This window comes from Mustela nigripes, chromosome 5 (assembly GCF_022355385.1).
Source record: "Mustela nigripes isolate SB6536 chromosome 5, MUSNIG.SB6536, whole genome shotgun sequence".
Classification (NCBI taxonomy): domain Eukaryota; kingdom Metazoa; phylum Chordata; class Mammalia; order Carnivora; family Mustelidae; genus Mustela; species Mustela nigripes.
This window is the reverse complement of record NC_081561.1, coordinates 116,595,693-116,620,990: the sequence shown is the minus strand read 5'-3', so window position 1 is coordinate 116,620,990 and position 25,298 is coordinate 116,595,693. Positions and strand designations below refer to the sequence as shown.

General features: G+C 33.7%; 1 protein-coding gene across 1 annotated transcript in view; it reads left to right on the top strand.

Moving 5' to 3' along the window:
• Positions 1-25,298, top strand: part of MMS22L (MMS22 like, DNA repair protein) — a 126,968-nt gene that overhangs the window by 5,829 nt on the left and 95,841 nt on the right. Inside the window, exons 6-11 of the mRNA XM_059399252.1 lie at positions 20-197; positions 3,018-3,108; positions 4,769-4,899; positions 6,718-6,831; positions 15,934-16,110; positions 23,123-23,185. Of these exons, the coding sequence (XP_059255235.1) occupies positions 20-197; positions 3,018-3,108; positions 4,769-4,899; positions 6,718-6,831; positions 15,934-16,110; positions 23,123-23,185 (754 nt within the window). The remainder of the gene's footprint in view (positions 1-19; positions 198-3,017; positions 3,109-4,768; positions 4,900-6,717; positions 6,832-15,933; positions 16,111-23,122; positions 23,186-25,298) is intronic.

Sequence of the window (25,298 nt, the reverse complement as noted above, 5' to 3'; positions counted from 1 at the left end):
CGCATATGTCTTTTTTTAGGTACCTGAAAGTACAAAATGCCGATAGTCCTGTTCCTGTCCATCCCTATGAAACTTTGGAGGCACAACTTCCTTCTGTGTTGCTTGATGAACTTCATGGATTACTCTTGTATATTGGACATCTATCTGAACTTCCCAATATAAATCTAGGAGCATTTGCAAATCAAAACCAAATTAAGGTTTGAATTATTTCATTTAATTTTTAAATCATCAGGTTTCTCTCTTTGTGCAAGGAATTCCCTCAAGAATGAGGGAAACCAGTTAAGAGTGCAGCTCTGGAACCAGACAGAGTTCAAATTCTGGCTCCTATTCTAATTATGTGCCATTGGGCAAGCAATACCTCTTGCCTTAGTCTTCTCATGTATATAATTGATTTGCTTCCTAGAGTTATTAGGAAAATTAGATAAATTAAAATTAATTAAATAAAGTGCCTAGACTATAATAGGCTGAAATAGTGATGGCTTTTCTTGATTCCAATTTATAATGTGCAGATATGCACAGTTTTCAAAGCAAAATAACCTTTATTTTAAAAACTCGGTGTCATTTTTCCCATTGATGAAGGTTTGGGCAAATCCTAGTATCTATTGCAGTAAAATTCAAGATCACCTTATAAAAGTTACACTTTCAAAATCTAGCATTATGTCTGTTCTTAGTTTTGAGAGCTTTTTGGAGTATGATTAACATTGTTTTGACTATGCCCCTTTTTTCAACCTGTGAAATCATTCCTACTAAAGTTTGGTTTTTAAAAATTTATATTGATAGCATTACCCAGTTTATAGATGTAGTTAACAAATGCTCCATAAGAAAATGTGAGCTTATGTGAGTGGCAAATTATAATTCCCCATGGGATTCCCTGAACTGTCAACTTCTTTCATCTAATTTGACTTACACCAATTTGAATAACATTCAGTTTTTAGGCATGTGTCTTTGCCAAAGTGTAATGTATGAATAAATGTTTATATATTTTTCTAAAGTTTAACAACAACAAAATAATGCACTCTTTTTATCAGGGACCAATATATGTAATACTAAAAATAATGGGTCCTAATTGAATTTGCAGGTTAATATCTCTAATCCATAGAAAGCAAATAGGTAATTGCCTTTAATCATGATACTTAATAAATATTTGTGGATAGATTATGGGAGAGGGATATTTTTCCTTCATTTTGGTCTCGATAACATCAGACTGGTTTTATTTTCTGGATATTAATTAACTGCTTAAGAAAATAAAAATTAATAATTTATCTAGTAGTGGAAATAAAGACTGCAAAGGTTCTCAAACTAGGTTTTGCTTTTCATAGGTTTTTTAATTAAAGCAAACTTGAAAAGAGGTTATTTGAAGATCAGAAGGCTGAATTTTTAAAGCATATACACAAAAAAATCATACTCTGAAATCCTATTTTCTGAAACAACAGAAAAAAATCTTAAAAAGTATCTTTCAAGACGTAATATATTTCTTGTGTTTTACCTATCTTATTTATGAAAAACATTGATGGTATTTTCAGTTAAGCATTTGTCTTATTTTTTTTTTTTTAAGATTTTATTTATTTATTTGACAGAGATCACAAGTAGGCAGAGAGGCAGGCAGAGAGAGAGAGAGGAGGAAGCAGGCTCCCCGCTGAGCAGAGAACCCGATGTGGGCGCAATCCCAGGACCCTGAGATCATGACTTGAGCCGAAGGCAGAGGCTTTAACCCACTGAGCCACCCAGGCGCCCCAAGCATTTGTCTTATTTTTAAGGAAATTTTTTTATTAGAGATATTTGTTGGGTATTATGTATGACAGATATTTTCATCAATTTTTTTTAGCAATTAAGGTGTTTTGCTATGGAGATGGTTTAAGTTTTGTATATAGTTACATTTGTTGGATTTTTCTTGTGTATCATCTCTGTGCGGTTGTTAAAAATGTACTTGTTTTTTACATTTATCTTTCTAATTCATCTCTTTTTAAAAATATGCCCTGAGGTGGGAAATCTAACTTCAGTTTCTTGCAAATGAATAGGATAATAACCAGTCTTTTAATGAATGGCCCACGTTTTCCCACTGACTGGACATAACTGCGTTTGTTTCTCTCTTGCCAATTTTTATTATTTACTTATTTCTGAGCCAATACTGTTTTTTCTAGTGTAGCATTTTATTTTGCTTGCATATTTGGTAAGACAGGTCCCCTCTCTGTCATTCTTCCTTGTTCTCTTAATATAGTGTGTATATCTTTCTTATTTATTTTTGAGGTGATACTAAATGTTGGCTAGGGGAAGGTTATGGACAACCCTACTACATAGCACAGCAGTTAAGAGCACTGGCTTTTGAATCAGAATTAGATTTGAATCTTAATGCATGAGATGGAATGTAAATTTCTTCACTGCTTTTAACTTCAGTTTCTTAATTGGCATCTCAGTAGTGTCTACATGATAGTCTAAAGTTCTCCTGTTGAAGTATTTTATAGGAGTTCCTGGGTACTCATTACATTTAAAAACATATTTGCTAGCTAAAATCTAAAACAAGATTATGAAAATAAGTGGTTAAAAAATTCTTTTACTGCCTTGCTGCTGTAGTAAAATCAGAGGTTGGTTGGAGGGCCTTTACGGGGCGCCTGGGTGGCTCAGTAGGTTAAGCCTCTGCCTTCGGCTCAGGTCATGGTCTCAGGGTCCTGGGATCGAGCCCTACATCGCCCCCACCCCCACCTGCTGCTCTGCCTACTTGTGATCTCTATCTGTCAAATAAATAAAATCTTAAAAAAGAAGGGCCTTTACTATACAAGTCTATTCAGCAGCTTCAAGGTGGGTCTGTCCTAAATCATCAGATGAATATATGCTTTCAAAGATCTCCAGTGAAAGATTCCTCTAATGGACAAGACCAGGTTTTTCCCTGAGCTTTTAAATAGTGGGTAAAGTTAATTGGTTTTTTATCCTTGTGTTTATGGAGGAGTGTCATAGCATGCTGTAAAATACCTACTAAAATACTATGAATTCTCAATCACAGTTGATAATGTCATTCACAGCTTTTTCCACCATCATGGCATTTATTACATCTCCACTTAGATATCCATTGGATGGTGCTAGAAATTCTTCACATGCTTGGTGAAAAATTGAGTAAGTTTATGGATTTCTGATTTGTCTTTTTAAAATCTAAACCCTTAATTGTTTTAAAAAATTACAGGTCATCATTGCTTTCTGTGTTTTTTAATTTTTATTTTACACCAAATAGTAACCCAAGTAGAAAGTCAGGTCTTATTCCTTTTTTTTTAAGAGAATGATTTGGTCCAATTATCTTTCCATACTTCTTAGTGTGTGTATATGTGTGTGTGTGTGTGTATAGAGGTATATACATATACACACACGAGTAGGATTTTTGTCTTTGTTTCTAATTAACCAGAAATGGTAGTGTTCTGTTGTAGTGTTTTATTCAGTAGTTTTTTAGAGATCTGTTCATGTCCATACATATAGTCATACTTCATTTAAGGGCTGTATGTTATGACTCCATTATAATTTATTTAACCAAGCCTATTTTTAAAATATTTCAGTTATTTTCTTTTTTTTTTGACACTACAAGTAATGCTTCACGGAACATTTTTGTGTATATATACATCTTTGAATACATGTACAAGTTATTCTTAGAGTAGATTCTTAGAATTGGAGGAGCACATCCAGCTTTAATCTCATAAACACTGCGTAGTTGCTGTGCAGTTTCCCCAGTTTGTACCCACTGTGAGCGTGCCTTTGCCTCAGTCTCTTGCCAGTAGTGGATATTATCAATTACATTTATTTTTTGCCAAATAGTACATGAAAAATGATATTGAATCTCTGTTTTGCAATTTTCTGAGTACCAATGAAGTTGAACATTTTTACGTAATTTTACTGTTTTTTATAGTTGCTTTGTTACTTGTTCATTATCTTTTGCTAATGTTTCTTTTTAAAAAATAATTAATCAGTAGTTTATATATATTATGTGTAGTACTTTTTTTATTTTACATATTGCCTGTTTATTTCTTGGTCTTATTCTTTGGCATCTTTTGAGTCCATTAGTAATATTTTGTAAATATTACTTATTTGTAAATTATATGAATTACTTAGGTTATAAAGACATCCATTATCTCAATACCTGATTTTCGGTAAACTAATAAATAAAAAAATAACATGTATGTACATATATGTGTGTATATACTTACATATATACATGCGCACAAATATATAAAGATGTCTACAAATACATAATTTCTTCTCTCACATGGACTTTATTTCAGATATTTCCTTGGAGCAATACTCTAAGGTGTACTTAATCTGATAATAGGTACACATTTTAGTATCTCTTACCTTGGTGTGCTCAGTTCATACCACAAAACAATTGTATGTGATTAATTTATCAGCATTTGTTCGAAAAATGTTTTAAAGCCATTACTGGTCAGAAATATTGATCAAGCTTTTCTAGAATTTCCCTGCTTTTTTTTTTTTTTTTCTTAAGTGACATTACATTGTTACTTTTTAAAAATGGCCACATTAAGAAAAGAGAAGTCTGTTAAGTGGCACTTGATAAAATGGAAAATTACCTTTTTTAGGTAATGTATATCAGTGATCATATAAGAAAGGAATTGTCCCCAAATTTAACTCTTATTTCTAAAGAAATTTGTTTTTAAACTGTATGTGTTGCAGTTTCATTGTAAGTCAATTTAAAAGCATACAGTTCCTTTCCTCCTTCTGAATTAGTAAAAATCTACTGTACTTTTAAATAGAACGTATTTTATTACATTTTTAGAACAAGTCGTATACGGTCATCAGTTTATGAATCTGGCAGGTGACAATTTAACCAATGTCAGCCTCTTTGAAGACCATTGTGAAAATCTCCTTTGTGATTTAATAAGCCTGTCACTGAATAGGTATGACAAGGTAATGTTTATTTTTAAGAGTTTATTTTTATTACTACATCTGAAACTAGCGATGTACTATATGTTGGCTAATTGAATCTAAATTTTTTAAAAAGTTTGCTTGTATTTTTGATACTTAATATGTGTGGTTTATAAGAATTTAATCTGATTGGTTTACTTGTTAATTTTTCTAATTTTATATTTATTATTGCCTGGGAGTTGAATGAGAAAAGAATTTGATTTAATCATTTAAAACAGGCTTAAATTAATTATTCAGAGGCAGTTTTTTTATTCTTAAAAATAGCTTTTTCCATCTTGTCTAAAATAAATAGAAACAGGATGTTTATGATAATGACTAGAATTTTAACTTCTATGCAAATAGGAGAGTCTAGTTCTTTAGTAATAGTTAGTTAGTTCTTTTGTTAGTTCTTTTAGTTAGTTAGTTCTTTTGTTACATAATACAATAAATGAGTACTTAACTAAAATTAGTTGACAAGTTTAAAGGGAAATTTTGTTTTTCAAAAAAGGTCTAGAATCATGGGGGAAATTACATATTCTTACTAAATTGTGTTTAATACAGTGTTTAATGTAGACAGTGATTTAAAGGTGCTACAGTACCTACTCATTTTCTAGCAGTGGAAATTTGTAGATTATCAGTTATTTCAAATTGTTAGCATAAACCTTACAGGAAATCAGGATTTATAATTTTTTGAAATTTAGATTGTGTTTTATGTATTATCAAAATCTTTTCAATCTGATCTGTATAATTTTATAATTAATGTAATTAATGTAATTAGTGAATTATCCAGATACGATTTAGGTAACAGTTACCTTTTGCTTTGTATTATGTTACAAACCTAAATGTAGTATATGTGAAATAGTAATTACATAATGAATTTCTGAAGTCTATATGTACTTGCAAACATAGTGCATATGCCTTGCATTATTTAGGGTCATTGAGGATATATTTGTTAAAAAAAAATGCTTAACCTAAAATTGCTTAACTTTATAAATCCCTAATAATTGTATTTATTCTAACTTCTAAAACCTTTTTAGTCTGCTTTGCAGGGGATTAAAATTTGTTTTCTAATCTTTTTATTAGAAGTTTTTCTATTGTGGCTGATCGATTAGTTCAGGGTTAGGAAATCATTGCCCTGAGGCCAAATCTAACACATTGTCCCAATAAAGCCTCAAATATTTGCTATCTAGCCCTTTTCAGAAAAAGTTTGCTTAACGCTGATGATTAAAGCAAAGGTTTTTGTTTTGTTTTGTTTTAAGATTTTGACTGATTTTAGAGAGAGAGCACACTCTAGCGGTGGGGAGGGACAGAGGGTGAGGGACAAGAAGACTCCATGTGAGCGTGGAGCCTGACCTGGGGTTCCATCTCAGGAGACAGATCATGACCTACACTAAAACCAAGAGTCAGAGGCTTAACCAACTCAGCTACCCAGCCCCCCTAAAGCAAAGGTTTTTTAAAAGGTAGAAAATAAAATTCATCCTATACTTTTGGTTTTAAAATGGGAATTTAAGAGTACCTGGGCTGCTCAATCAGTTGGGCATCTGATTCTTGATCTCTGTCTAGGTCTTGATCTCAGGGTCATGCGTTTGAGCCATTATTGGGCTCTATGTGGGACTCTATGCTGGGTGTGGAACTTACCTTAAAAAAAAAAAAAGTAAAATGAGAATTTATTTTCAATTTGATGGAATAGCACATATTTTTGTAAACAGTTTTATATAATTAAACATCAGTTTTAAGTCATCTAAATTCCTTCAAAACCTTTGGAGAGAGATATGTAGCATGAAAAAATCCTATAGAACTCATTTTGGTTCTTCTCTATAGGTTAGGCCTTCTGAAGCATTAGCAAGTCACCACTGTCCATGTTCCTGCATTAAAGAATTATGGGTTCTACTCATTCATCTTCTAGAACACAGAAGTAAATGGTCTCTTTCAGAAGTAAGTTGTAAAATTAATGTGTTAACTACTGTTCCAAACTCATATTGAATATTTTTAATCGTTTTCACCAAGAAAAATGTTACAAATTTCCTTATATAAGACAGCCACCACCACCACCAGAGTACAGAGTACCAAACCTGTACTACATTTTTAACCCTAAAGTGGCAATATGAAACTTCTAGAAGTACAGGATTTGACTCTTATGTTCTCAAGTTTTCTATTAAGAATCTTAAGCTAAAATAATTCACACTGTCTAGTAATCCAGGAAATAATTTAGTCAAGAAATGTGGTAGATTTAGTTTTGGGAAGAAATAAAATAGGTTTTTAAATTCATAAATTTTATGGCATTATTTCAAGAAAGGAGGAAGAAAAGCACAAAGAGGAACAAGAGAAATTTTCTTGCACCTCATTTTGAGCCAAGTCTTCAGAATGGGGCTTCAGTTTATTTCAGTTGTTGTGGGTTAGTAGAAAAAGATAAATACTCATAGGCAGAAGTAAGTACAAATAATTAATTATGAGATGATACTTACAACAATTTATGTTATATGAAAAAGTCCTTTGATTTTTCGTGGGTTTTATAATTTCCCAGTTTTCCACAATTTGGGGTTTGGGTTGTGCTATCTCTTTTTAATAACAATCATATTTTTGTGGATTTACAAGTACTATATTTTCAGTTATTATTTTAGCAGTGAATTTACTAACGTATAAATTTAACATGTTCTTATCGTTAAGAAAAAAATTTTTTCCTCACATTTTGGTTTGTCAGTAGAGTTCAGCTTCCTTTGGTGAGATTTCAACATTAGAGTCTCAGGATTATATCCTTTGATCATTTGCCAGGATGTTTTGTCTCATTGACATGGTAAATATCAATTTTTCCATTTCCTGCAAAGCTTATCATTATTTAAGAATTTTATATTTCTTTTGAATTTTTCTTATTTTACCAATTTCAGACTTGAGTATAAACAATGTATAGTTAATGTAGGCATGTTCATACTTTTTGCTGTTAGTCTTTCTCTAGATTTCAAGTAGGAGAGTAGGCATAATTTTAAAATATATTCTAGAAATTTGCATAGTAATATGTATTGTTTAACCTAAATGATTTATATGCTGTTCATTTGATGTAGTAACTAGACTTACTTGTCTTAAAATAATGAAAATCTGAGGTCATTTTATTTTTTTTAATACAAGTAAAATAACTGATACTATTCACAGACTTTGATGGCTATTTTATTTTTAAATTCAACATAGAATTTTCCATGATTGACAGTAAGACATTTTGACCTTCCTGCTAAAAAAATCTAATCTAATCATGCTGGGTATCAAATAATAAGCATTTACATGGGTGAGTGAGCTTGTAGAAAGTGAGAAGTCTTGAGGCCAAGTACTAAATGTGGGTGGGGACTCAGGTCAACTAAACACTGAAACAGCTCCATAACCTTATAAGCAGTTGCTAAATTGTATAAACTTGAACATTAGCTTTCATACGTCACACGGTGAAAGAATAGAAGACAGAGGTCAGAGTTAACCCAAGTTGGTAGCCTACTGATACACTAAGTAGCCATAAATCTGGCCCCCCAAAAGGATGAACTAGAAACTCAACTAATCTGTAAGCAAAATTGCCTTTCACTGTGATACTTTGCAGTTTAAAATTGCTTCAGTATATTTGTTTTCGTAATCCAGCCCTCATATAGCTTTATAGCCTGAGTTGCTGTTGCCCAGATTGTACTGAAAATCTCGAGCCAATGACTTGTTTGTTTCTTTTTTTAAGATTTTATTTATATATTTGACAGAGATCACAAGTAGGCAGAGAGAGAGGAGGAAGCAGGCTCCCTGCTGAGCAGAGAGCCCGATGCTCGGGCTCGATCCCAGAACCCTGGGATCATGACCTGAGCCGAATGCAGAGGCTTTAACCCACTGAGCCACCCAGGTGCCCATCAAGCTAATGACTTGTAAGCAGTCACAAGGTGGATATTTAAACCTATATCTCCTCTAGTAACTCCCCCAAAATATAGAATGGCAAGAACTAATAAAAATTACACACAAATACAAACATTATGTTGATAGCTTAACTACAAGATAGGAATGATAAAAGAGTTAACAGTAAAAACCACCACCAAAGCTCTACCATGAAACTTTCTGGCAAGCAAGGGCAGCCTGAGAAAAAATTGCCCAGAGGAAAGAATGGAGCTAGCAGTAGTCCTCAGATTGGTCTAAAACCATTGCCAGATTGTGAAAATACTGAGACTGTTTCCTTGCTGGTCAGAGAACTATTGAATAGTTCTAGAAGTGAAAGTGGGTATATGACATAAGGAGGCAGTTTTTGAAGATAGACATTCTGGGAGAATAAAAAGGCAAAAAGGGAATGGTACCCTTGGTGATTCGGTGGTGAAAGGAACTAAAAGGAGAAATTGATCTTGTAAAACAAAAAACATACAAAAAACTCAAAGTTCTCACACCTACTCTCTTACCACCACCACCATAGAGAAAAAAGAAATCCAAGAAAGAAATGGGACTTTGATACAGTGACAAAAGACGGCTCCGGAAATCTTTTAAAGTAATCTAAATCTACTAAATGAAAGAAAGGAACTATGAGAGACGGTGGACTCAGAGAAACATACTGAGGGTTTTAGAGGGGAGTGGAGAGGGGGATGGGTGAGCCTGCTGGTTGGTATTAAGGAGGGCATGAATTGTGTGGATCACTGGATGTTATACGTAAACAGTGAATCTTGTAACACTGCATCAAAAACTAATGATGTGTACAGTATGGGGACTAACATAACATAACATGGGATCATGCCCTGAGCCAAAGGCAGCTGCTTCATAGACTGAGATACCCAGGTGCCCCAGAAAATATCATTTTAGTGTTGATTAAATGAGAAGGTGCCCAAGAAGAATATGCTGAAATTAAAATTTAATCAGAGATATGGAGGAAAGAAAACAACCAAGAAAATAAAAATTAGATGAAGAAAAGAATATAAAAAATTAGAAAATAGCTGAAATGGAAGATAAGCAAAGAAGAAACAGCTGTGTTTATAAATGGAGTTCCTAAAGAAGAAAACAGAACAATAGTTTATAGCTAATAGTCAAAACTATTATCCAAGGAAAAATTCCTGGGGGGAAAACAAAAGTTAATTCTACATATTGAAAGGGCCTACCTGATAACTGAAAAGGTTAACTCCAAATAATCCATCCCAATGAATATCCTGCTAAAACTCTTTGACTTCAGATATACGGAAAATGACTTTAGGTCCTTTAAGAAATCAAATTTTCTAGACAAAAAGACCTAATAATTTATAAGAGCAAAGTAATTTGATCTGCAGTAGGCTTTTCATAAACATCATAGAAAAATAAGGTAACAATGGAACATTTAAAAAGACTGAGAATGTCTTCCACCTTGTAAGGAGGCAGCCAGAGGTCTGCCGATCTGGAAAAGGGCCCTGACTTCACCATGATGGACCCCTGGTCTTGGACTGCCAGCCTCCAGGATGAATAAACAGTATGACACAACAGAGCAGCCCTCAGCTTAGAAAAAAGTGATGTAGGTCCCATCTTTTACTGTAGAGTGATTATATGCACTGCTCCCTTGATAGAAAGTTCAAGACCAGGAAAAAGTGACCAAGCCAAAAGGAAACAAAATGACAAAAAGTTTCTTCTAAGACAAATAAGAAGCAAGTTAAAAATTACTCTTTGTACTGACTATCTGACCTGCAATGTCTTTGGGGACAGAGATGGATGAGGAAAAGCCAAGAAAGAAAAACAGAAAAAGCAATTGAAAATTTCAGGAAAAGCAGGGCAGCTTTTTTACTTCATCCACCTGGGAGTTAATGATATCACAGAAGACGTGATCATTCCCTGAATGTTGACAGCTGGCTGAGCTCCTCATAGGGCATGTTTTTAGGAGCTTTCCAGACTGCTGAAGGCAGAGGTTTTTTGTTTGTTTCTTCTTTTTTTCTCTTTTTCTTCCTGTACAAAGGTTTTAAAACTTTGCAATGTGGCAACACTGATTTAGACAATGCACTTATTTTTAAAAAAAGAAATCATGTGTGTATGTGTACACATGCACGCTAATGTTCTTCCAGAAAGAAATATTAATTTCCTCCTCCCTATCCCTTCCCTCTCCAACCCCATCCCTAGAATGAGGGAGGGGAAGACGGAATGGAATTTGGAGTCTTCCTGCTGAGAAAGAGACATTTTTTGCAACCAGGTCTGTATTCAAAGGACTAATGTTCTAAGGAAATTATCCAAAGGGGATATGCCATTCAGGTTTTTTAAGTTATTTTCAAATGTTGCCTGGGCTGCTGCTGACTTCTGTGAAGCCAACAGGATGATTCTTCCCAAGAAACAATTAGAGAAGCCTAAAGAGAGTCAGGAATGTTTGGAAATTCACATATACCCCAAATTAGATGGGAATTCCTAGAATGGAAATAAACTAATTTGATCAAGGACATATTTGTGTTCCAGGAAGTATTCTAAACATGGAGCTATGCTGGATCTATGTATATGACTGTTTTTCTAAAAACCCTACACTCACTATCTAGTAATCATCAATTAGACTTCAATTTCAGAGAAGGAAAGCAAATTAATATTCCTTGAGTGATATGTCTTCTATGCCAGCAAGTATGGGTGTGAGATTAAGTATACCATTCAAATAACGGTCAGAATATGATAAATGGGGCTTCCAGTGTGGATTTATTGGATGCTACAGCCTATGTTATTTCCTGCCACACGATTATGTAAGAAAGTGCATGTTTAAGAAAGAAAAAGAAAAGGAATAGCTAAATTAATGCACTCCTCTTGGGGAAAAAGAGTAAAGTATATTTCATGTACACTCTCCAAAGTGCCACAGATAAGGCAGGGGACACCTGTGCAACGCCATATGTAAGCTAGCAGTTACTGACCTGTACATGTTAGATTTTAGCTGCCACATGTATGTGTAAATTTATATATGTTGCCACCCTTAAGCATTATACAAATATTATGACAAAAATTTTCTGTGAAATGAAAACATTGTCAATACCAAAAACAACTCAAGAATTCAAAATGTATGGGCCAAGAATTTTATAACTTTGACCCTATCAATCCCACTTGTAGTTTACCTTTAGTGTATACCTATAGCAATTAAAAAATGCATATGTCTCAGGCTCTTTATTACCTTATTTGTAAAAGCATAATGTTAAAAACGACCTAAATGCCCATACACAGGAGAGTAAAGAAACCATGGTTTATTAGCACATTGATTAGAGTATTACGTATTTATTTAATAGAATGAATAAAATATCTGAACTGATAAGGGTTTGATTTTTAGGACTTATTGTTAAATAAAGTACAAAAGAATACTTATAGAGTGCCACCTTCTGTGTATGAAGGTAGTGAAAGTAGGAAATGTGTATGCTTAGTTGTGCCCAGTTAAATACTAGAAAGACAAATCAGGAACTACTGAAGCTATTGAAATTGATGGGTAGCAATGGGAGATTGATAAGTGACTAATGGAGTAGGAGGGTTTGAATGCGTTATGACTTTAGAACCATATTAGTCTTTAACATGCTCCAGAAATAAATGAATGTGTACGGGAGAGGAATTCAGTGGAATATAAAGAAAATCACTTGAACCTAACTGGATTCCAAGTGAATAACCTATGGGAGAGGCTATGGCGGGGAGGACTGACCTAGAGGACTTGGAACGCACTGTTTTGCTCTCATTTGCTCTAAGGCTGAAGACAAAAGAATTACAACAAACTTCAGATCCTGGACTCTTGTTTGTAGATATATGGGTTAGCAAATTTAAATATTTATACTCTAGGACTGAGCAAATTAGTAAATACATGATGGGGAATTAAGATCCAGCTTTGTCACTGTTGCAAAATTGAGTCATAAATATGGAAAGAGGGAAGGGTAGAGTGAAAGATGATATGTTGGAGTAGAATTTGAGATATCGGTATGAAATAATGTTTTTTAATAATTGAAACTAGATAGAGATGTGTGTATACATACATGCATTTCCTACCTTAACCACTAGGTGGGCCTACAAACGATGATATCTGAGTTAACAATGAGGAAACTGCAGTGCCTTGGTCTTGAAATTACCAGCCTCCAGTGAAAAGAAACAAAGCTCCTTTGGCAAATGACCTGGTCTTCCAGACTGACACATGGAAAATAAAAAATAAGACTGGAACATTCTGTACCAGAAACTAAGGAGGTACTCAGAAAAGAATGAGGACATACCAAAAGGACAAAGGAGCCAACATGAAGATTTCCCACACTCTAAACCCAAGATAATTTGAGAAACAAAATAAACAATAGCAAAGGATTGTAATATATACAATAAGAGTTTGTGGGTCCATACTGATATAAATAAAAGAAAAAATAAAACAATAGATGTTGATGATGGAATTAGAAAATCACCAGTTGACAACCTCCTTAGTAATTGTTTCAGGCATGAATCCTCAGTGGCTGCCAAAAGTATGACTGAAAAAAAAAACAGTATTTGCACAGCTCCATGTATCTACATGATATCATTTACAAGGGGAGCAGTAACTTTACATTGTAGAAAATCTGGCAGATACCACCTTAACCATGTGACCAAAGTTAACCAATAATAGGACAAATTGATATTATGTACCTTCAATATGATGCAATGAAAGAAGAAAAATGTTTCTTTGGTATTCTTGCCAAAAATGTATACTGTGAATCTAATTATGAAGAAACCTCAATTAAACCTAAGTAAATGGCCTGTTACTCTTCAAGAATGTCAAGTTCCTGAAAGATAATTACCGAAGAACTGTTACAGATTAAAGGAAATAGAAAAGACATGGTAGCTAAATACAGCATTGTGAGAATACAGAGGAAATCTGATAATGCTTTTATCTGTTGTCCCAAAGGAGAGGAAGTAAAGAGTGGAAAAGAGCAAATATTTGAAGAGAAAATGGTAGAAATTTTCCCAATGTTAATGAAAGCTATCATATTAAGAAACCCAATCAATTCTACTTAGGGTAAATAAAAAAAAGAAAAGCAGACCTGGATACATCGCAGTGAAACTCCAGAACATCAAAGACAAAGAGAAGAGCCGAAAGCATTCAGACAGAAAATTATGTTACCTTCAAAAGAGTGACAATTAGACCGTAAACTGATTTCTCAAAAGCAAAGGACACCAGTGGGAATGATAACTTGATAGTATTAAAACAAAGTGGTTGTCAACCTAAAATTCTTCATCAGTGAAACCTTTCAAGAGTGAGGTGAAACAAAGTTACTGTCAATGAAGCAGAATTGAATTGAATTCTGAAAGATAGATTTTAGAAGAATGATGCCTAAATTGGGGAAGGGGAGAGGTAGTGTGAAGTATGAAGGAATAAAGCACAAAGACAGTAGTAAATGTTTTGTATAAGTCAGTAATATAATCTGCTGGGATCAAAAAGAGAGTTAATGTATACAGTAATGCTGGCCTAGAAATTGGATAGGGCATAAATGAATTAGAGTGTTTTAAGGTCCTTATTTTGTCTAAGAGAAGAGCAAAAATATGTATTATCAAGACATTTGAATGTATGCTGTTATTTCTAAGGTAATTACTGAAGGAAGAAAAAGTAGACTCATTAGCTAGTAGAGGGAGAGAAAAGAAATAATTTAACCCAAAAGAACTCAACAAAGGGTTGTTTGTGGAAAAAATAGGCATACAAACAGAAATACAGAGTAAGATGGTAGATTTAAAACTAAATGTTTGAGTCATTAACTGCAAGTACACTGCTGAAATGCTCATTTAAAAAATAGAGTGTTAGAACAGAATATAATCTGTTTACAAGAGGTAATCTAAAATAAAATACAGAACAGCTCAGAATTGGTAAGATACAAGAAAGGAAATGTATTAAACTATCATTAGAGAAAATTAGACTTTAAAACCAACAAAAGCATTAAGTCATTGTGTACTGATAAAAGGTTCAACTTATCAGGAAGGTAAAGCAAATGAACATTTTTATGTGATGAAGAACAAAGTATTAAATGTGGAAAACAAAAATTGAACTACAAGGAGAGATACACATATGCTTAGAAAGTTGAGATACTTCTCTAATCCGTAGGTGAAAGAAGATAGAATTGTAAAATATTTTTAAGTAAGTGGTAACTAACACATTGGTTAAAGCTTTGGGACTCTAGCTTAAGATACAGATGGAAATTTATAACTTTAATTATAGATATTAGAGGGGAAAAAAGTTGAAAATTATTGAGCTAAGAATTCACACAAAAAGTTAGGGGAAAATATCCCTACATAATAAACCCAAAGAAATTGAAATGAAGTATATAAAACTAACACAAATTTATGAAATTGAAAATAACAAAGATGATCAAATCAATGAAAAATTATCATAACAGTCAAGAGTTGGTTCTTTAAAAAGATTACTAAAGTTGGCTCATTTTTCCTGAAATGATTACAGTCAATACTAGAAATTTGAAAAGGAACATGACTTCATATTCTGCAGATATTTTTAAAAAGTTGAGATACTATCATCAACTCTATGCCTAATAACTTGAATATGTTTATGAAATGGACAAATACCTAGAAAAAACACTAAAAATCCATCAAATGTTCAGCAACAGTATATTGGGTAAATGGCTTATCATATAGTTCTATATTTGAATACTCTGATGAGCTAAAGCCATACTCATTGAAGTGGATGACTCTGAGAAACACAGCATTGAGGAAAAAGAAGCCAGTTATGAAAGAACAGAATTGGGCCACTTAAGAATACCAACATGCATTAAAAAAAAAGTGGAGGAAAACCAAGGAGTGTATGATTTAGGCTTATATACTTCTGTGACAAAACAAAACAAAAAATGAAAAAATGGGTTGGTGGGGGGTGGGGGGGACATGATTGTTATGAAGGTCAGGATAATGACTACCCCTGGACAGCAGCAGATGCGATTGTAGAACATGTAGGATCTTTGTGAAGTACTAGTTAGGATCTAATTCTTGAGTGTTTTTGTTATTCTTTAAGTTTTATAAATGTGTTCTGTTTTCCTTTCTGTGTGTATATTTAATTGTGCAAATAGAGGAAAAAGCCCAAACCAAAGGTTATATTCTTTATCTAACTGAATCATTCTGCTTCTCTTTCTATAGTCATTTTGGAACTGGTTGAATAAACTACTTAAAACACTCTTTGAAAAATCAAGTGACCGAAGACGATCTTCTGTGCCTGTAATCCAGCCCAGGGATCCATTAGGTTTTAGTTGGTGGATCATCACTCATGTAGCATCACTTTACCAGTTCGATCGCCATGGAACACCAGACGAAATGGTAAGATTTTATTTTTTAAAACTGCTTTATATTATTAATTAATATGGTTTTTTTTTGTAGACAAATTAGAAATAAGTGATCACATAAACAACAAAAATTAGATCACAATCCTACAGAGATAAATTCAGCTTCTGAATCTAAAGTTGTAGACCTTCCTGTTAACATCTAGAAAAATGATAATCTTTGTTTTTATTGTTAAATGGAAAACACCTTATAGAAGACTTGGGATCTAATCCTGGCTCTGCTACTAAGTAGTTATGTGACCTTAAGTAAATTACTTCAGCCTTTCTGGGCTTCTGTTCCCCTATCCAGAACTCATGGGATTGAGTTGTTCAGAAAATGTCTTCTGGTTCTAACATCTGTAAGATTGCTGACAAGAAAGCATATATCTACAGTAATGAAGTAGTAGTTTCTGTGAATAATTTCGTAAAATTATTTCCTCAGAATAATACTTTTTTCTTTTTTTTAAGATTTTATTTATTTATTTGACAGAGAGAGATCATAAGTAGGCAGAGAGGCCGGCAGAGAGAGAGGAAGGGAAGCAGGCTCCCTGCTGAGCAGAGAGCTGGATGTGGGGCTGGATCCCAGGACCCTGAGATCAGGACCTGAGCCGAAAGCAGAGGCTTTAACCTACTGAGCCACCCAGGTGCCCCCTCCTCAGAATAATACTTTAAGGAAGCTTTTTATAAAGATAATCTATTAACCATGAGGTTTACTTCAAATAGATTTTAATTATTATATTAATTTCTATTTAGAAACACTTTTACACAGTTATTTAAAAACCCCTAAAACCAAACTAGCTAGTAGACATATTTATTTGAAGCCCTATTTGTGTGTAATTTCTTCCATGTTCAGAAGTGAATAGCATAGTATTCTATCAGCCCATCAGTTCCATAAAATAAATGTCTAGAATCTTGAAGCCAGCCTGTCTGTATTTTCAATATTGGTCTTTTTTTGATCATCAGGCCTACCCATGACTTTTTTTTAAAATTCAGATTTCCCGATTTCGACTCTGGAGATCCTGATTTAGTAGTCTGGTTTGGAGCTTGGAAATTCATATTTTTAAAAAGTTTCTTGGTTCTCAACTTCTAACCAGATATAGGGATCATTGCTTATGAAACCTGTTCCTTGACAAATTTTCTTGTCTTTGAAATACTGGACAGAGTCAGCTCAGAAATCATGCATGGATCTGAAGATCATTTAACATTGATATTAGTATCATAGAAATGGAAAGGTCCTCAAAAGGTCCTCTGAATAATCTCCCTGATAATAATAAAGCTTTTCAGGAGATCCCAAGATATAAAGTAAACTAATAAGTCAGAAAGTACTCTGAGAAGCTCACCCACAGCTCAGTATTAATGCATTTAAGCATTCTACCAATTTACTGAGAGAGATCAATAGAATGAACTTCCCAGAAAAAAGGATTGTATGTCCTTTGTTTTTGTACATTAGTCCTTACAATGTTGATACATAGTAAATACTCAATAAATCTTAACAGTTTGACATTATTATAATAGTAACCCTTTTATTGAGTATTTTTGTGAAATTAATAATTTCACTTCTTTTAATTGTTAGGATACTAGAACAACAATAAAAGAACTCAAAAATTTACATATAATTTTAATGTCTTTACACAAGCATTTTATTTCGCTTCCCATTTTAATTCCCCCAAGTACATATTTCTGATTTTAATCAGTGTAAATAAATATGGTGATTAGTTAAGCACTTCTAAGTTCCCATTAAGTGGCTATCATAATATTAGATGCCAATGATAGGGTATACATGAAACAGATTGTACTGCCTCTTGCTTCAAGGAACAAGCTTTCAGATTATTAATGCTTGCCGGAATTGCCATTAACACTTATGCGAATGAGTGGTGTATTTCAATAGTAGTTGATATTGACCTCCATGTACTCCCAGTATGGTACAAAATCTAGCTACATTAATATATATCATTACTATTACTATTGTAATGTTGAATTGTACTGGTACAACCACCCACAGTTGCATTGCTGAAATCACTTTTTATTTCATACAGAGAACTCCATAGGAAATTAGTGCTTTTATTAGCTCTGAATCAAGATAGTAATTGGATTGTCTGTATTTAAAATAGCTTAACCTCTGTCTTTTAATGTCAACAGTTTCTGTATGGTTTTCTTTTGCTAAGATACATATATTTTTAAAAATCTTATTTCTTTATGTAGGAGGTTTTAAGAGGAAAAAGCTATGATCTTCAAAAAAGAACCTTTCATATAAAAATAATAAGGATGTATAATATATATTTATATGTGTATATATAAAATAGACTTTGCCTGTCTGTATTCATGAGTCCTCAGAGTTTCAAGTGTTTCTGGACTCTTTAATTGCTTTTAAAGAAAAATGCAATTTCTCTATTGATACTAGTTTTCCTTAGAGGTGATATCTTCAGCATATTGTGTTTGCAAAGTGTTTAATATCTCACAGTCAGTTTTTTTCTCAGTGAAGTATTATGAAGCTGATGAGGGGGGTAATATGTCCATTTCATGGGTAACAAAACTGAGGGAAACGGTTCTTGAATGTCAGCCTGTTTTTATCACTTAGATAAACTTGATATTAAGGTTTTCCTAAGGACCACCTTTTATGAATAGACTGTTGGTACAGTAACGATGTGTACCAGTTTGCCATGGGCAGTCCCTGTTTTGCTTGTGATTCCCTCATCGTATCTAGTTAGTTTTCCCTTTTACTCTCAAAAGTGTGTCAATTTGGTTCTTAAGTCATATAATCCTTCTCATTTATGAACATAAAGGCATATTGACTTATCCTTTCAGAGAGATTATATAGGATGTTAATTTGGGTCTGGGATATATTTAGATCAGAATTTTGAAAATTATCTGAATTCAGTTTTCTTCTTATAATAATAGTATTATAGCCAGCTGCCATATAGAAAATGGCCATGCAGGAGTGTATGGGTACACAGTCCCTTAAGTGGCTGCCTTCGGCTCAGGTCTTGATCCCAGGGTCCTGGGATCCAACCCCATGTTGGGCTCCTTGCTCAGCAGGGAGTCTGCTTCCCCCATGCCTGCTGCTGCCCCTGCTTGTGCATGCACATGTGCGTGCTCTCTCTATCAAATAAATAAATAAATAATCTTTTAAAAATTAAAAAAAAAAAAGAAAGAAAGAAAATGGCCATGCATTAAGCATGCTTTATTTCACTAATAAGTAATCTGGTATGAGAGGATGATAAGAAGTGAAAATGGTTAGGCCTACCTTCTGCAGTAGAGAATATCTCTAGTGTTGTGATAACCATAGAGATGTTTCAGTTTTTAAATGTGAACTGCTTTGCTCTGAAAGTTAGCATGAAATCTTTACATTTTAAATAGGTTTCAGATATACTTAATTTTTTTTTTTTATTTTAAAAGTTCTGTGTGAATTGAACTTTGGCTCTATGTATATTTAATTCATAAAACCTGCCAATTGCTAGATATAGGCTTATAAGGAAAATTTGGTATCTCATTTCTCATGCTCAAGGCTTCAGATTTTCATGTATTTCTATTTAATGCTTTTCTTTCAACCTAGATAAGAGTGTGTTATCCTCTCACAATCCCTGTCATCTACTTTAAAAGCAAATATACTTTAAAGAGAAAAAATATTTTTAGGCATTGCAGGGATCAGTTTAATAGTAGTTTCCTTGCTTAGAACATAGTGCAATCAGTCAGGCCAGCTGATGCTCATCTTTGAAACATCTGAAATAGTGGCTAGATAAAAGGTCTGAAATAAAACCTTAAAGTGAAAGTTGTACTAGGTTACCTAGTCTGCTGGAAGTGGAGTACGAGGGATCTATTTTATATTTGTGATGGAGACACCACTATCCTGAGGCTTAAGGAGGTATTTCAGCTTTGATGGTGGGATAAGAAATATAAAAACATCGCCCAAAATTGATAACTACCTATTTTGTTTCTATTGGAGAAATTATGTATAACTTAGTATGTAGAAAAAAAAACATGTAGATGCCCAAAGTTCAATTTTGCTGTGGAAATAAAAATATCCTTTTGATACATAGTCTCTTACTCAGACTTGATCTGGGTGTGATATAAGTGCCATTCTGTAATCTGAATTACAGTTTATTTTTGTTTTAGATTATAGCCACAATATTGATCTACCGAGTTGAAAGTCCTTGGACAAGAATTATGTTACTTTTCTATGATTCATGTGATTCAGAATGCCTTGATAGAACAAAAATTAAAATATACTCATTAACACTATAGCTAAATATACCAGCCCTGTCATATTCCTGCTTATTTGGGACTAGTGGTGATGTTTTCTCAGTAAAGAGAGATATAAAAGTGAATTACTGAAAGCTGAGGGATGGCTTGTTAGAAAATGGAAGGAATACTGGCTTTGGAGCAAAATCCTTGCTCTGACTTGTATATATATGACCTCTCTGAGACTTAATTATGTTATCTGTGAAATGGAAAAATTTTATTTGAGGAATTAGTAATGTAAAGACGTTAACACAGTATACATTGAATATTATGGAACAAAATGGTTTCTCTCTTTTTTTAAAGATTTATTTATTTATCTTAGAGAAAGAGAGAAACCATGTGAGAATGTGTGGGCTTGTGGAAGTGGGGGGAGGGGCAGCAGGAGAGAATCTCAAGCCGACTTCTGCCAAGCACAGAGTCCGTTACAGGGCTGGATCCCACAACCCTGAAATGACTTGAGCCAAAATCAAGAGTTGGATACTCAACTGACTGAACCACCAAGTGCTGTATAAAATTTAAGATATGCTAAGAATGGGTATATAGGGCAGAGTCCAGGAGAAGTACCAAAAGTACCTTTTGTTTTCTCCCTACATAGTTAAGATTTATTAGTCTCCGGCATCAGTGTGTGACAGTATGGAGGGAGTGTTTCCAACCAGGAAAACTTGCCTAAACTGCAGTGTTCAGTGTTTACTGGAGCTCCTTTACATAGGCATGATGGATTGATTAACCACATGGTTGTCTCAGTCTTCAAACCAACTGTCCAGGTCTCCACAGCCCTTAGCGTAAGTCACATTATTGGTTTTGGGTCATGGCCAGCCTCCACCCTCAACTACATCATTAGACTCTCTGGTAGGACTCTAGGCCCCCCAGGCAAACAAAGATACTCCTATGAGGTATAACATTCCAGGGGCCTAAAAATTACTTACCTGAATCCTTGGTTTCAGTAAAGGGCAGACTCTCTGGGCAAAGCCAAATTCGTTTCTACACATTCTTTCATAAATGTTTTGCACTCACTTTACTTACATAAATGTATTTTTAAAAGTCATTAATTTGGGCACTTGGGTGGCTCAGTTGATTAAGCCACTGCCTTCGGCTCAGTTCATGATCCCGGATTTCTGGGATCGAGTCCCACGTCAGGGCTCCAGCTCCACGGGGAGTCTGCTTTTCCCTCTGACCTTCTCCCCTCTCATGCCCTCTCTCTCTCTCTCTCTCAAATAAATGAATAAAGTCTTTTAAAAAATAAAAATAAAAAGTCAGTAATTCTTTTGCTAAAAATAACCAAGTCGTTGCATGAATTATCTATTACTGTGTGACAAAATTTAGCAGCTTAAAACAGTAAACGTTTATTATCTCATACAGTTCCTGAGTGTCAGGTATACAGTAGGAGCTTAGCTGGATGGTTCTCACCCAGGATCCCTCATGAGGTTGTGGTAAGCTATGGTGCTTTAGTCTCTAAAGAGCTGGAGGATTCACTTCCAGTCTTTCTCATTCACTTCCAGTTGTCAGGAGATGTTGGTTACCAATCACATAGGCCTCTACAAGCCTGTTCACACTATGGTTTTTCCCTGATGGAGTTAACAAGAGGGAGGTTTTCATTAAGATGGAAGCTTCAGTGCCTTCTAACCTAACTTTGGAAGTGACATACTATCACTCCTGTTAGTGTTGATATTCTATTAGTGACAGACCAACTTTGGTATGGTGTTGAGTGGGGTGTGGATGAAGAGTTAAATAAATGTGTGAATACCAGGAAACAGGGGTCATTTGGGGCTATTTTTAGAGGGTGACTACTATAGTCACTGAGTACCTTTATCAAAGAAATGTTTATTTAGTGATTTTATGTAGATAGCATCTTATGTGAACATTATCCAGCCATTTAAAATCAAGAATATTGAACATGATTTTACCCTTTATTAGTCATTTGGATTCATCCTTCTGAACAACAGTCAGATTGGTAGGATACGCTGAGACTCTTTGCTTCTTTAAGGCCTTTGGCTTTGCCTTTTTTACTCTTTGTCAGAAATAGGTTGTTCCTTGCTTCTCAGTGGTACTTTCTTTCCTTCTGGTTTTTACCAGTCTGTATATCCAAAGCTTTAAGAACCGGTATCAAGTGAACCATGTGTCCTATGAGAAGGTCCTCCAGGCTTTCCTGTGGGAAGATGAAGTCGTTTTCAGTGCCTAGCTTTTGTGAAGTATTTTGGCTTTGTGAAAGTCCTTTTCAGTGTTCTTCCTTATTGTTAGGAGTCTTCCAGATAGTTGGAGTTGCCAGATAAGTGACCATTGATTAAATGAAGTAGCACTGTGTATATATATTTTTAAATTTTCTATATAAAATTTTTAGTTACTTCTTTACCAGAGTAGATTCTCTTGACATTATTATGCATAAAATGAAAAAAGAGTACAGAATAAGGAAAAACACTCAAGGGATTAAAAAACTCCACAAACTACATGAAGTTTTTTGTGTTGTGTTTTTTTTTTCTGATAGATTATGTATGATAACAAAAATTAAATATTTGTTAAAACATTCATAATTTTATAGAAATCCTATTGTTTAATGAAACAACTATAAGGTTTATATTGGATTGGAATAGTTAAAACATTTTCTACCAAGTCTGTCACATAACTCTTTGTCCAAATAATTCTAGACATTCAAGAAATTGTAATGAATGATGTCTGATGATAAAGATGTTTGTACTTCGCAACTAGCTTGCTGTACTATAATTTGAATGCATAATTAAGAGCAATAATTTTGGTGCAATATTCTCTCTTTCTAGAGACAAATGGAATCAAATTGGAATTTTGTAGAAGAACTGCTTAAAAAGTCCATCAGTGTTCAGGTATGCTTTTAAAGTGACACAATTTTTGAGTTTTGCTAAATTTTTAATGTTCCAGATTTTATTTATAAGAACTAAGCAAACTCTTTAAACTTTGTCTACTTATTAAAAACCTGAGGGAGAATCCTCATTCTTTGTTAATGAAGGGTCAACATAAGATCATTCCTATGAGTGACTATCCTTTGAAGATTTTTATTTTAAGCAGAGTTGCCAGTTGAAGGACATATAAAATTATCCTTGTTGGTGACTTTGACAAAATATATTCAAGTAGTAGATGTTTCAAAACTATAAGCCATTCCTTGACTGTATGGTATCAAGTCTAGGAGACATGATGAGGGAGATAGTGGCATTGGAAATTCAGCTATATCCTCATCACAGCAGGAAGGTGACTTGCCTTGCTGAGCAATTTGTCTTACAGGCTCGAATCATACTCTAACTGATAAGGTCCTAGTTTCTGAGCCCTCATTTCATACGTTATCATTTCTCTTTCTGCAGAGCTGTTAATGTAGTGCTTCATGGCCCAGAGGTCAGATTTGACTTCCTTTTAAAATAGTTTTAAATATGCTATTCACTACATCTTTAAACATACTGTATTGTAGTTCTGTGAAGTTTTGTAATATAAGTACTTATGTAAGAATTTAAGGGGAAATTTTAATAAGGAGTATTTTTAAATTTGGGAAGTAGATTACTTTTCTGTTAGGAAATAAAGATTGTTAAAAACTTGTAGAGGAATAAACAACAAACAAGAAATGTGATAGTATAAGATTAATACATATATCAAAAGTACATACATATGTACCCATTTATACATACAAACACACATACTCTCATTTATTTTGTAGCCATATCTTTAAAAATCATTGAAATAGCATGAAATTTTCTTTTCCGTTAATGTATATTAACTAAATTTTTTAGATCAAGCGTATAATAAGTACATTTAGTTTATGATATGAATCTTCTAATTGAGTAAATATTCTAGGTTAGAATTCCAAAGATTTGTGCACATGTAAGTTGTATGAGAAACAAAAGAACTATTATCTCAACCGTGTAAATTTTTTTTATTTTTTTATGTCATTTTAATTGGCTTTCTTCTTTATTCTTTTTGAGAACATATTGATTTAGTAATTCGGAAAGTCTCTTACATGTATTTTTTTTCTTCAAGAATGTAAGGAATCACTAAAAAGTATTTATTGTTCTTTATATTAGTTGTTAATCCAATCTTAATGCCTTAACATAACATAGCTTAAAAACCTCTTAGTTATACTTCCTTTAAGCTTTAGTAGTTTATGAATTTATGGTTTTAAGTAAGTTTTAAATTACAGAATATTTCTTAGACAGCTCTAAAGGTTCATATGGGTAAATACCCATACACTTACCTTGGGCTTGTCTGAGACAAACAGGAGAAATAATTTATCACCATCTCTTCTGTAGAAAAGTTTAGTTTTTGGCCAAGAGATTGAAAACCCTCCTTAAACCCTGTGAGTTGCTTGAAAATTAATTCTTAATTCCTTTGAATTTATGACTCACTCTAATTTTGATGTTAAATGAGGGAAACTCAATTTACTTGAAAAAAAATTTTTGGAATGTCTTACTCATAATGTGATAAAAGTTGTTCTGACACTCCATAATATACTTTTACAATATAACTAGTATTTTAATGGTGTTAGCTAAACTTGATAAATAAGTAATTCTTGAAAGCAGGCAGTATGGGGTACCCAGGCGGCTCAGTCGTTAAGCCTCTGCCTTCAGCTCTGCACACAGTCCCAGGATCCTGGAATAGAGCCCCGCATCGGGTTCTCTGTTTGGAGGGAAGCCTGCGTCTCCCTCTCTCACTGCCTCTGCTTGTGTTCCCTCTCTCACTGTCTCTATCAAGTAAATAAATAAAATCGTTTTTTTTTTTTTAAAAGGAAGTAGGTAGTATGACCATCAGAATTTTCCTGGCTTGTGGGACTTTCAGTGCTAAAACCAGAAAAGTCCTGAGCAAACTATGAGAAGCCAGTCATTTTATAAGTAGAGATAGTATAGCTAATCCAAGAAACTTTTTATGGGAATTTAGATGTAGCATGAAGCCAAATCATTTTTCGTGTGAGAGAAGTCATTATAATATTTAGAAAGA